Genomic DNA, 13,296 nt, shown 5'->3' on the forward strand with positions numbered 1-13,296 from the left:
AGCAGGAAGAGCTAGGGGCGTGGAGCGGTTGTGGAAGTTTCAGGTTAGCGCTCCAGGTGTGACACCTGACCATCCAAATGAAGTGCTTGGGGGACACCTGGCACAAAGCACTCACAGCCAGCTAGTACTGCTCAGGTTTTTGTAGGTGTTGAGGTGGCCAACACACCCTTCTCCCAATCTGTCTTTAGAATTCCCAGGATTGGAAGCTCAATTCTCCAAGCATGTGGATCTTGTAGCAATTGAATCAAACCTTTAGACACCAATTTTAAAATTCAAGACAATGATGCACTACTGGGCTGGTCAGCAAGCACACTTTTCCTTTGGCAGACATATCTACAATAGGATTCACTCTACACACTCTAGACACACACACACACACACACACACACACACAGGGGAAATGCTGAGGAGCTAGGCCTGTGTTTGTGTGGGGGGGCAGGATGGAACAGTTCGCACTGGTTCAATGTTGGTATCTGGGAGGCAGGTGGTCTGCAGCTCCCACATGCAGGGGTTTGAAGGGATGGAGATGAGTGCTCTAAGCCTTCTGCAAGTCTGGATGAAAAGGGGCGAGTGAGGACAGGGTTGAGAGAGGGCTTTGTGAGTTCAATATGGGGCAGACTGGAGCAAGTTTATAGATGCGGAAGACACAGGTAAGCAAAAGGTGAAGAAGCCAAGTCCTAGGGCTGGAGGAGGGTGAGCCTGGGTGGTTGGAGGAGGGAGGGTGGGCCCTGGTGGGGGTGAGGGGAAGAGGGTGGTGGGCACAGGGGAGGTGAAGGTGGAGTTGTCTATGGCTTCAAGGTGTTCTGAGGATCTAGGACTCTCCAAGGAGCATTCTCCATAGGCAGAGGGCTTCTAAAAGCATTTCCTCTTGTCATTAAGGGTGCATCTTTATTTACTTCATTCTCACAGTGATATGAACTCCATGTTTTGTTGAAAACTTGATGTCAGCGCAGCAAATAGGTTTTATTCAGTTCAACCAAATGTAATGAGCTTCTGGATCTGTTGGAGGCGCTGGAGATACAAAACAAAATAAAATGTATCCCAGAGGCCTTCAGTGTATTTCAGCTTTCGGGACGGGATAAGACAGTGTTACAGATGGGATAGGAAGGCCTCAGCATCATCAGATGAGCAGGCCAAGCCCAGCATGCCCAGCACACTGCTGTGTGCATACACCCAATGATTCGAAGGGGATGGCACCGTACCATCTGTATAATTTAGAAATAAGACCCACATTATTTTCTAAAGTTAAGCACGTTTAACATCATTTCTCCATTGATTTACTTCAGATTAGATGTAATTTACTTCATTTTAAAGTGTTTTAATTTATATTACTGCAATCCATAATTTATATCTACAATACACAATTACACCCATGTCTAAGTATTTTGGTCAAATTTTTAGGCTCTTAAAGCCAATATTTATAGGAAAACTGTGGCTTAAAGTCCCTTTAGGGAAAGCTTTGTAAGGATCAGATCTTCATCTGCATGGTTTTCTAAAATGGGGCACATAATCATCAAAATACACCTTTAAAATTTAAAGTTAAAACTTTGGCTTTGTAAATAGCTCTCCATTAATATGGTCTCTTGGAGAATATACAAAGCATCATACCAAAAAAAAAAATGATAAAGATTAGTAAAATAGAAAAATATTAAAATATTTTTCAATAAGTTTCAATTACTTATATTCTGACATAAAGGATCTTTATTAAAGAATGCCAAAACCAAACATTTTAAAAGAATTATATGCCTAATAAAAATTGACATGAAAGTATTTTATTTAAAATTTTTATAATAAAAAACAGAAATTTATCTCATTTTAGAAAACATAGGCTTTAAGGATCAAAAGTAAGTTTCCAAACTCACTGCCAGAATTAAAATTTCACATCACAGAAATGTTTAATAACAAATATTGACCAACAGATTACAACACCAAAGTTGTACAATAAATAAAAAAACTTTCTAATTTTTCTTTTACCAAAATATCACGAACTGATGAATAACAATAGAAAGTTAACATTAACTTCAGAAAAAAAGGCACATCCAGGCAAAATAGTCAAGGCGGTTTGTAAATGCAGCGTTATGTTTATATTGTGCATGATCAATTGAACACAATAAATTACTCTGGAAGATTCTAAAATATGGCAGTAATAGATTGTAAAGCTGGGCAAATAAGACACTCCTCTCCTTAAGAGCGTATTTTGTTCTCCAAAGTGCAGTTACAGAACTGTCCAAACGTCTGCTTCCCTGCACACAGGTTTTGCTTTGCAAAGTTGTTTAGCATCTCAGTGTCCTCAGAGACTTGACCGTCGGTCTGGCCGTGGCACACACTTCGTAATTGCAGCTCTCCACAGTACCGGGGCCAATAAGAGACTGAGTGTGGTCACACTCAGGATTAGGAGGTACACCTGCAACAGGTAAGACTGAGCGTCACCTCAGATTAGGAGGTGCACCTGTAACAGGTAAGTCTGGGTGTGGTTGTGCTCAGGATTACTATGTCTGCCTCAAACCACAGGTACACTCTTAGGTACACCCCAGACACAGGCACCTCGACATCAGGATGAGGGTGGACTGAGGTCTGACCATCAGTGGAAACTCGTCAGGCCGATGCATCACTGGTTCACACATTGGAGTCTGTCAATCGGGTCGCCCCTTGGGCTCACTGGGCCGTCAGAAGGACCCTGGGGGTCACTTACAGTGAGGGCACAGCCTCAGGGCAGGTCTCGCATGGAGCTCACGCACAGATTCCATTCTTCAGCAATTGTTTTCAGTGCTCTTTAATATACTGACTTACCTTCCCACACTATGGACACAAGGAGACCACCATTTAGTTTTGGATGCTCACCAGCATCTCACGGTACCAAGGAGAACTTTACTTTCAATCCTCACCCCAGGATATTTTTCCCATTGCTTTTCAGAGAGAGTGGAAGGGGGAGAGAGAGAAATGGATGTGAGAGGGACACACTGATTGGTTGCCTTTTGCACGAGGGATCAAGCCTGCAACCCAGGTACGTGCCCTCGGCTGGAATCAAACCGGGGACCCTTCAGTCCGAGGGCCATGCTCTAACCACTGAGAAAACCTGGCCAGGGTCCAATAAGAGCTTTCCTATTCATTCAGTCCACACTTATTAGGGAGCAGGTGTGCAGAACCAAATATTCAAAGTGTCACTTGGCAGGGAGACTTTATCACAACATCACGACTTAGGGAGGGGCACGGCAAGGTGGGGCAGTCAGGAGACCCTCCCACTGTGGTCCCTGCCATGTGGAGGGGAGTGAGAGCAGGGCAAACCCCTGCCCTGGCTTCAGGGATCAGGCCCAGAAGTTCAACTGTGCTTGTGTAGATATAAAAAGGGGCAAAAAGCAAAACTTAGATTGCAGAAGAGAGCTATAGGATCAAAAATAATTTTAAATAGGGCAAGTTACTGTTCAGGAACTTGTGTGTCTATAAATCCATGATTTAAAAACATCCTGAAGTTAACTGTTTCTACCCTGGGAAATATAAAAACAGCTGATTTCCACAGTCTACGAGTCTACATAGAATGCAGTTTTCTAGCCCCGGCACAAATGCAATTTCATAGTGAACCAACAGTTCAAAAGTAGGTAGTTCAGATTTCTATACAATTACCCAACATTTTATACATTTGACAACAAAAAATGTTCCCTTTAATCTCCATCTTGTTTTCACTGAATCAGTAATGCTCTAATTTTAGTAATTAATGCTTTACTTAGTTACAGCATCAATTTGCCCTTAGATCACTCAGGGCTAATACTCAACTCCGTTTATCTGGTCCTGAAAGCATACTCAGATTTTAAATGTTAACCTTTTAATACTGGGGAGCACAGACTGCGGCATATTTACCCCTGGGGTTGGGAGCCCTTTTTTCACTTTATAGCCACACCCTGCACCCCACAGCCAAGCACAAAACCTTCTTATCAAATTTAGTGACAATCATGGATCATCAAGTGATACGCATCCAGTTCTAGTTCATAGCCAGTTAAAAAGGGGCAAATAATAAAGTTGAGAAAAATAGAAATGGGCAAAACTGCAGAGGAAAAATGTAAGTACAAATGGGAGGTAGACACACACTCAACTGCACACACAACTGCTCATGATGCTCAAACATCTGCAGGAGGACTGTGGAACAGGACAATGACAAAGCACCTGCTAATCACGAACACTCACCTCCCGAGAAATAATGCCCGCTCTGCGTGCTCTGCTCCCCAGGACGAAAGAGAACTCGCTGACCTGGGCCAGTCCTGCGGCCACGATCCACTTGATGTACTGGCTGGTTTTCGGCAAGAGGAGAGACAAGACCAGTGCTGCCAGAACAAACTGCAAGAGGGACCACGTGTTATTGCTTAACCAGAGCCCCGACGGCCAAGCACAGAGAGGGCAGAGAGGACATAAACGCTGGGGCAGCCCTCGAGTAGCACAGAGAGGGGACATACAAAGGGGCACTTCTATGCTGAAGGCACCAAATAAGCCCAAAATGTCTGAAATAAAACCACACAGAACCAAGGCAAAATCAAGAGTTTAGGTTCACTTGCGGAAAACAAAACTTTTCCCCCAAACTAAATTAACAGCATTAAATGTTATGTAGTGTTCAAATGGAAATTTTATCTTTAATGAGAGAATGTATCTTTCTCATGTAAACAATATCCAAAGGGTAAGCAGCCTGGACCCGGTGGGGCAGCTAGACAATCATCGGGGATTCTGGCTTCTTCAAATGGAAATATTTTAAGTCAATTTTTATAACCCACAAAGCCAGATAGTTACAGAACAGGTTAAGACATTAAAAGTTACCACAGGCAACTCAATAATTTGTAGTCATGGAGAACAGACAATGGAGAGTGGCGAAATAATTCTCAGTGACCGTGAAAATGTCTGTCTGCGAGCATCACAGGAATAGAGTCCTGTGGTTCTTAAGACTCAGTTAGGATTTAAGTCCAATTACAGTGCAAGGACCTCACTGGAGGATCCAGAAAGCTGCTTCTTCCATTCCAGCTTTTTAACTCCCAAATTTGAACATACTCAATTCTGAGACAAACAAAGGAGAACCAACCAAACCACCTCTGTCCTAACCCAGACCTGTCCCCGGGGCAGTGCTGGGTGGCAGGAGGGGGTGCACCATCTCACAGACGGGTGTTCTAGGTAAATGGTGCTGCTGGGGGCTCACAGACTCGGCAAAGCTGTGGGCAGGGAGTCAGGCCCTGGAGGAAATAATGTGCGCTGTGTGACGTGTAAAGCCCAAACTAACATGAGTTTTACCAATCACGGATCATGGAAAGGATCGGTACCTTCATGATCACCACCGACAAAGTAAGGACCATCAGGATGGTGAGCTCATACACCACAAAGGTGGGAAACACGTGAAGGCCTGTTAGGAAGAGAACAGACACGGTAATTCTCTCAGAATCACGCAGCCCATCTCCCAACAAATTCACACCTGTTTCTCAGTGATAGGTCTGTTAACTCTCAAACTCCTCATACTTGTTTCAAAAGAAGGATGAAGTTCTTGTAAGCACCATCCTGTTGTGCTGTTTATTTAAGTGCTTGTCCAAGCATTTGCTGTGGGTGGCTCCTGAGCCAGCTGCTTCAGGGAAAGCTGCCTGGGCTCTGGGCCCTGGGGGCCTCGGTGTTGAGCACGATCCTCTGCCAGACTTCACCCCCAGGACACAGCAAAGCAGCTGATCAATCTTATTTTCCTTTATGAAAATATTCTGACCAAGATGCAAATGACTCATGGAGTCTGAAGACAAGGGAGAGCAGCCACAGGGGAGGAAGGCTGACCGTCCACACCTCAAGGCCGAGAAACCCAGGAGCTGACTCCAGAGTACAGCTGGGTCTGCCCAACATGCTCCTGTGTCCTGTATGGACAGCACCATGGAGTGGTGGTGATCACGCAGTTCGTCGCTATCACAGCAAGTACCTGGCCCCAGACCACAAGTGGAACACTCAGCACACAGGCCAGATGGCAGGGGCTTTGCTCTGAGGGTGGAGACTGTTCACTGATGACTTCTGGCAGTGAGCAGAGCAGTGATGACACCAAACTGACTGGAGCCAGGACTTGGCGACTTAAAATGGAGAGAGATGAAATCCATGGTACAATGTCTTTGCCACATGTAACTTTGATAGGAGGGCAAACAACCCATGTTACAGTTTTTCTACTTAAAGCCATTCATTCTTGCAACAAATACCAAATGTATATTTGAGATAGCACAACAGTAAACAGTAGAGGCTCTGGGCTAAAATCTCAAGTCTACCTCTAACCAACTGTGGTCGTTGGCACACCTCTTAACCTCACTGCCTCAGTTTCCTCATGTGTAGTTGTGGATTTGGGTGGTGAGTGAACACCGCATGACGTGTGAAGCAGGTACCTGTGTTAACAAACACTTGTTCTCTAGGGCACTGCACACACGCACTAGGCCCACAGATATCAAAGTGAGCAAGGATCCAGGGCTGCAAGGTGCTAGATAACACCGACATGTGACAACTACCTCTAGGGCACTTCCAAGAATGACATGAGCAGCGCTCTCCCTTCAGCATGGCAAGCCCTCCCTCACTCTGGGCCTAGAAACTGCCCTTTGTTGTGATGTTCAAAGATGGCCTCTCCCGAGGAGCACAGCCTGAATCCCTTGGTGCACCCACTTGTTGGTGACAGTGATCCCACGACCCACTCTTCTCACCCAGAACCAACTGTGGCTAATGGGCCCTGGATGCAGCAGATGGGTTCAGGTCACCTTTGTGGTTTTGACAGGCCTGGCACAGAGCAGGAGGTCAATAAATGTTTGTTAGAAACAGGGACCCCACAACTCATTTACACGTCACTGAGGTTGAAATATGCGCAAAAGGTGTCTTTTAAAACAGATGCTATTAACTTGTTGCTTAGAACCCTGGAACAAAAAAATAGTGTCCCTGACCAGTTCAAGAATAAAAACCTAATTGTATACACGTCTCCCAGTTGGCAGGGAAATTAACTTGAGTTCCTTCCGATATACGGAGTGTGAAAAACCAAACCAAAAACATGTACAACTGTTGCTGTTAGAGAGCACGGCTCTTAATGAATCAAGAACCCTAACTGGGAAATATTAAAGCAAACGTTTCTGTTTTAAAGAACATATTATGCAGTTTTAGTTTTTTAACAAGCAAACATTCCAGGAAGCCCCAGCTGGCAGGACATGAGTGACACAACTAGTCAGGGTGACCTGGGGGTCTCTGGAATAGAATGCAGGGCTGGAATGTGGAGAGAGTAGGGTTACAATTTAATCAATTTTATTAGACCTTGTCTGAAAAAGAACTGGCAGAAAAGAAGTGAATCATCAACCAGGAATGGAAGTTCAAGGAATCAGAACTGGCAGAGCTCATTTAGCAGGGTGAGGGGGTGTTTCCAGCAGTGGAGGTGGGGATGGAAGGGAAGGAAGGGACAGAAGAGAGGGGGTCGAGGGGAGAAGGAGGGGCAGAGAGACACACACGGGGGGGGGGGGGGATGAGGGGAGAAGGGGAAAGAGAGGAAGAGGCAAACACCCATCGGGGGGGACTCTCTCATGGACACAGAAGACATCCATTTACAAAGCTGCTTGTGAATGATCTTATTTCACCTCTTTCAAGTGTGACCTTCCCACTTTGTGCTTCCTTTGAGAACTACCTTGGCTATTCAGGGCCTTTCACATTTCCATTACATTTTAGAATCTGCTCTCCATGTTCTCAAAGTCTTGTTGGGATCACACAGAACCTGTTGACCGGTGCCGAGTGCACAGACTTTCCAGGCAGCAAGGAGGGAGTGAACAAGGAGGTGCCAAGTAGCTGGGCTGTGATTCTGCTGCCACCTGTACCTCTCCAGGCCTGGCACTTAAGATACCCTCACAAAGGGAACTCTCCAGAGCGGGACCCACAGTCAGTTTACTATTTTTTGTATCAAAAATTATTATTTCCTTGCAAACCTACCACTTTGATGCGCTGACATTAAGCTGCTGCTAACCTGCTGAGCACTGGGGCCTTTCCCTATGGAGTTAAAGAGAGAGTCGTCCTCCCCTGAGGATGTCTGAGCCTTTCCACTGCCTGCCTACATGTGCACCTTAGCACTGACAGAGCATGACAACCAATCAATGAATTAGCATGCCTTAGTTCAAATTTTCCCTCTTTTTTTGTTAATCCTCACCAGAGGATATTTTTTCCATTGATTTTTTTAGAGAGAGTGGAAGTGAGGGGTAGAGACAGAGAGAAACATTGATGTGAGAGAGAGACAGCGATTGGTCGCCTCCCGCTTGAGCCCTGACCGGGGCCAGGGATCGAGCCTGCAACTGAAGTACATGCCCTTGACTGGAATTGAACCCGCAACCCTTCAGTCCGAGGGCTGACGCTCTAATCACTGAGTCAACCGGCTAGGGCCAAACTTTCCCTCTTTTTAAATAAAATTTCTCCTTACACTCTTATTTTTATGGGAACTGTTTTCACAGTATAGTCTACAAATTAAAATATGTTTATAAAGAGATTATAGAAGTAATCTGCAAGTGTTTAACAAATACAATTCAAACATTACAACATAAAGGAGAAAGTTACCTATGGATGCAAAGAAAATGATAGCCAGGAAGTCACGAATAGGCTCAATGTAAGATACAATCTCCTCGGTGACCATGTGGCCTTGGGAAGAGATGAGCGCTCCAGCCAGGAAGCAGCCCAGCTCCATGGAGACATCCAACAGCTCTGTGACCTGGGGAAGAGGAAAGGACAACATGTCACATACACAGTGCCACCAGTTACCAACAGTTTCTGCCAAAGTGGGATTCACACTCCAAAACGGCCTGTTAGGTCTAGCAGAACCATCACAATAAAACTGTGAAAATCAAACCTCACTGTACATCTGTGAAGTCCCCAGTGCGGCCTCTGTGGGGATGACCTGAGAGATGACACGTGGAAGCTACCATTAGTTGAATTAACCATACAAGGAGAAAAAATTAATTTAAAATATTTGAAACAATAATTCATGTAGATTGCTATGAAATTTTTGAGAGCATTTTCCAAATTTTATTTTAAATATTTGTGATATATTTTCTTTACCTTGAATCAATGAACAGCCTGACTATGGCTTAAAAAATGTAGTGTATAAAAAACTATTCCCATTATCAACTCAAACCACTTAGAGAAAGCAGATACAGCTAATGAGAAATTACCTGGAGATGGCAAGAAACCAACAAATCTAGAAATGAGTAGATTCAATAATGCCAGATTCAGACAGAATAGTTATGGTTTATTAGGTTTCAGCCATATAGTTCCATCAAATGCAAAGCTTAAGACTTTTTTTTTTTTTTAATATATCTTTATTGATTTCAGAGAGAGGAAGGGAGAGAGAGAGACACATCAATGATGAGAGTCATTGATCGGCTGCATCCTGCACACCCCTGACTGGGGATCGAGCCCGTAACCCAGGCATGTGCCCTGACTGGGAATCAAACCCCGATCACCTGGATCCTAGGTCGACGCTCAACCGCTAAGCCATGCCCGCCTGGGCAAAGCTTAAGACTTCTTGATGTGACATTACTATGCAAAACAACTGGAAAGAAGCTTTTTTTTAAATTCGAGATAGTAAAACTATAGATGATAGCAGCAACATACACATAGAAGAAAATGAACTTTTGAAGAAATGCCATTTACAATAAACATCAAAACTCATCGAACACCTAGGAATAAATAACAAAGGAAGTGCACACCCTCTGCACCAAACATTACAAAATACTGCTGAGAAACACAGATGAAGACCTCGGTAAACAGAGGGTGTGTTCCACATTCAGTAGGGAGGCTTGGGATCATAAAAATGTCAGCTTTTCCTCAACTGGCCTATAGGTTCACTGGAGTGGCAACAAAACTGTCATGTGTGTGAAAAATGACAAGTTGAATCTAAAAACTTACACAAACACTGGAAAGACCACAAATATAGCCAAGACAACCCTGACAGAGAAGGAAGTTAGGCACTATACTGCCAGATGTAAGGGCAGGTAAGCTGGCTAAGGGAACAAAGTGGAGGGTCTGAAACACATGCTCACAGAGCACTCACATGGCCACTTGGCTTTTGACAAGATGAGCCTGCACAACAGTTGGGGAGGGGTCTTTCAACACAGGATGTGGGGAAAAGCATGTGAAAAAACAAATTCTTTCCATTTCCTTACATCATGTGGTACACTCACCTCCAGATGTACTTAGATCTACACAAGAAAAGTAAAACAATAACATTTCTAGAGAACAACAGGGAGAATCTTCATGATCCAGGGGCAGGGAAAGGTCTTTTATGCAGAATATAAAAGTTGCTAACAATAAAAAAATTGACAACTTGACTTCATTAAAATTAAGAACAGCTGTTCATCAAAAAAAGCCATTAAGCAAGTGAAAAGGAAAGTCACCAACTGTAAGACATTAGCAAAAATATATCTGACATAGAATATCATTCAGCCATAAAATGAAACAAAGTACTAAAACATGCTACAGCATGGATGAACCTTTGAAACATACAAAGTAAAAGAGCCAGACACAAAAGGCCACATATTATACGATCCTATTCATATAAGATGTCCAGAAGAGGCAAATCTGTAGAACAGAAAGATTAGTGGTTACTAAGGGATGGGGAAAAGACAGAATTGGGAGATAAGGGGTTTCTTTTGGGGTGATAGAAATTGGTTTTGGAATTGGATAGTGGTCATGGTTGCAGAGCACTGTGAATATGCTGAACACCACTTTAATTCAGTGAAGAAAAAAATCTGACAAAAAGTTTGCCAGAACATATAAAAAACTCCTACAAATGAGTAAGAGAGTAACCAACACAAAAGAAAAATAATCTCAAGACTCTAACAGGCACGTCCCTACGGAGGAGGTCCACTGGCTAACAAACACATGGCAAGGTGCTCACACCATCAGTCATCAAGGAAATGAAAATCAAAACCCCAATGAGATACCATGACCACCCAGCAGAACGGTTAAATTTACAAAGACTAATAGACAACACAAGTGTTGGTGAGGATATGGAGAAACTGAACTCTTACACAACTCTGGTAAGGGTATAAACCAGTATAAGTCCTTAGGGAAAACCAGCATGGAAAATTACTAAAGTTAAACACGTGTAAACCCTACAACCCAGAGACTCCACTCCTAGATATATACTCATAAAAAATGAAATTACATGTCCACCAAAGAACATAAATAATATACAGCAGCTTTATTCATAACAGCCCTAAATGGAAACAAACCCTAATAGCTAACAACAGAAAGAATGAATTGTGAAATACTCACATGATGGAATATCACACAGCAATAAATGAGTCTGACAAAGGAATTTTAAGAATATCTAATATGCAATATACCCAACACCTAACACAATACCTGGCAATTGTAGCAGGTACTCAGTAATTATAGTCAAATGAAGAAAGAAAACTAAGAATCAATGACTGGGGAATTATTTTTAACTTATGTGGCCATTGGGAAATAGCAAGGAAGTCATCCAGGTAAGACGAATTTGCTGGATGCTATTTTCAAAGAAAAAAATACTCTGGAATGGATAAAACAACATAAAAAGTATTACATTAAGTCACATACTTGAGCAGCTTTGAGCAGAAGCAAATCATAGTCTTCTCCCAAAATTATAAAATACTAGCAGGCAATTAAACCATATATAGTATAAGGAAGTAATTTTTACTAATTTCTTTTAAAATTAGATTTTTTATTTTGAGATCATAGATTCAAGTGCAGTTGTAAGAAATAATACAGAGAATGCTCATGTACCCTTTACTCAGTTTCCCCAATAGCTACCTCTTGCCAAATCATAGCACTAGATCATAGCCAGGATAGACATGTCACAATGAGGAGAGGCGGAACATTCTGTCACCACAAGGATCCTTCCCAACCCACCTCCTGCTTAAACACCTGGCAACCAGCAATCTTCCCTCCATCATGAAATTTTGTCTTCATAAATCTCACATAAATGGAATCATACACTATGCAACCTTTGGGATTGGCTTTTCTCATTCAGCATAATTCTCTGGAAAGTCATGGACCAATGGTTTTAAAACTGGGTGGTCTTTCTTGGTGTGGATGGACCATAGCTGGTTGAACCATGCCCCTGTTGAAGGACATCTGGGGAGTTTTGGGCTAGTATGAATAGTTGCTATAAAATTAGCATGTAAGTTTCTGTGTGAACATAGTCTGCATATTTCTGGGATACCACATCAAGGAGAGCAAATGCTGGTAGTACAGTGATGCCATTCCTACTTAGACCACTTATGAGGGGTCTGACAGCACATCCCCCCTTCTCATGAGAAACTTATCCTTTAAATAAGGAGAAGGCTGCTTCCAAAACAAACGCTTTCTTTTTAACCTTCACATTTATGGCAGAAGAAGTTCTGTTGACTAGCTTGTCATTATGAAACATAACTAAAATTTGTTTTTAAATTGTTAATCTTAAGTCAGGTACAAAGCTCCTTGAAAGTTTAAGACAGTAACATGGTTTGACACTGGTGGTTTTTCATCCTCATAGTAGATTTGTTTTTTAAGGTCGCACTCACAAATACTTTTTAGCAAAGTGCTTAAGAGTATTAGTTAAACGGGTTTAACTCGTATTAACACTGATGGGTAGCATAATAACTGCATAAAATAAAAAATACAAGTGTTTAAATATTTTATTATTAAAATGAAGAGAAAGAACTGATCACAAGCTTTCAGCAAACAGACCACAAATCAGATTATATAAATAACAGATATTTTGAGAATTACCGTTAACATTAAAAAGATGAAAGCAGAGATTCCTAAGATAAGGATTTCTTTGTTCCCTTTGCTTTCCATATGCAGCTTCCGATAATATGGTCCTATAAGGTAAGTCTTTATAACAAGACATAACAGAAAAACAGCAGCCAGTGAAAAAAGAATCTGACCAATCAAAACCAGTATTCGTAGTATTTCCATGACAATGCTAGGAAAGGAAAAAAAGAGACACGTTATTTCACCTCCAAACATTTCTCTAAACCCAATAAAATGATCTTTCACTATTTCTTAATATGTTTTAAAATAAATGACCCAAATCACATATATTTTTATTTCCAAATGTTAAAATAAAACCTATCAATCATATTAATATCAGACATTTTTATTTGAATCAAATATAGAAGCTGGATTACTTTACAATCAATACTTTGAAGCAAATACATTTTATAGGATGTAATGACTTGACTAACAGCTTGTATAACTCAATGGTAGATAATAAATTCTTCTCAGAAATTAACCCCCATTTGAAATTCTTCATAAGACAATAGTCACCCTGCA

General features: G+C 42.1%; 1 protein-coding gene across 10 annotated transcripts in view; it reads right to left on the reverse strand.

Moving 5' to 3' along the window:
- Positions 1–946: 946 nt before the first annotated feature.
- The window catches only part of TMCO3 (transmembrane and coiled-coil domains 3), a 45,763-nt gene continuing 33,413 nt past the window's right edge, over positions 947–13,296 (reverse strand). For all 10 annotated transcript variants that reach the window (XM_081129781.1, XM_081129787.1, XM_081129780.1 and 7 more), the window contains 5 exons: positions 12,751–12,946; positions 8,557–8,707; positions 5,295–5,374; positions 4,180–4,329; positions 947–2,404 (listed from right to left, as the gene is read on the reverse strand). In XM_081129781.1, the coding sequence (XP_080985907.1) occupies positions 2,291–2,404; positions 4,180–4,329; positions 5,295–5,374; positions 8,557–8,707; positions 12,751–12,946 (691 nt within the window). In that variant the 3' untranslated portion in view covers positions 947–2,290. The remainder of the gene's footprint in view (positions 2,405–4,179; positions 4,330–5,294; positions 5,375–8,556; positions 8,708–12,750; positions 12,947–13,296) is intronic.

This window comes from Miniopterus schreibersii (genome assembly GCF_964146895.1).
Source record: "Miniopterus schreibersii genome assembly, chromosome: 2".
In the NCBI taxonomy this organism is placed as follows: domain Eukaryota; kingdom Metazoa; phylum Chordata; class Mammalia; order Chiroptera; family Miniopteridae; genus Miniopterus; species Miniopterus schreibersii.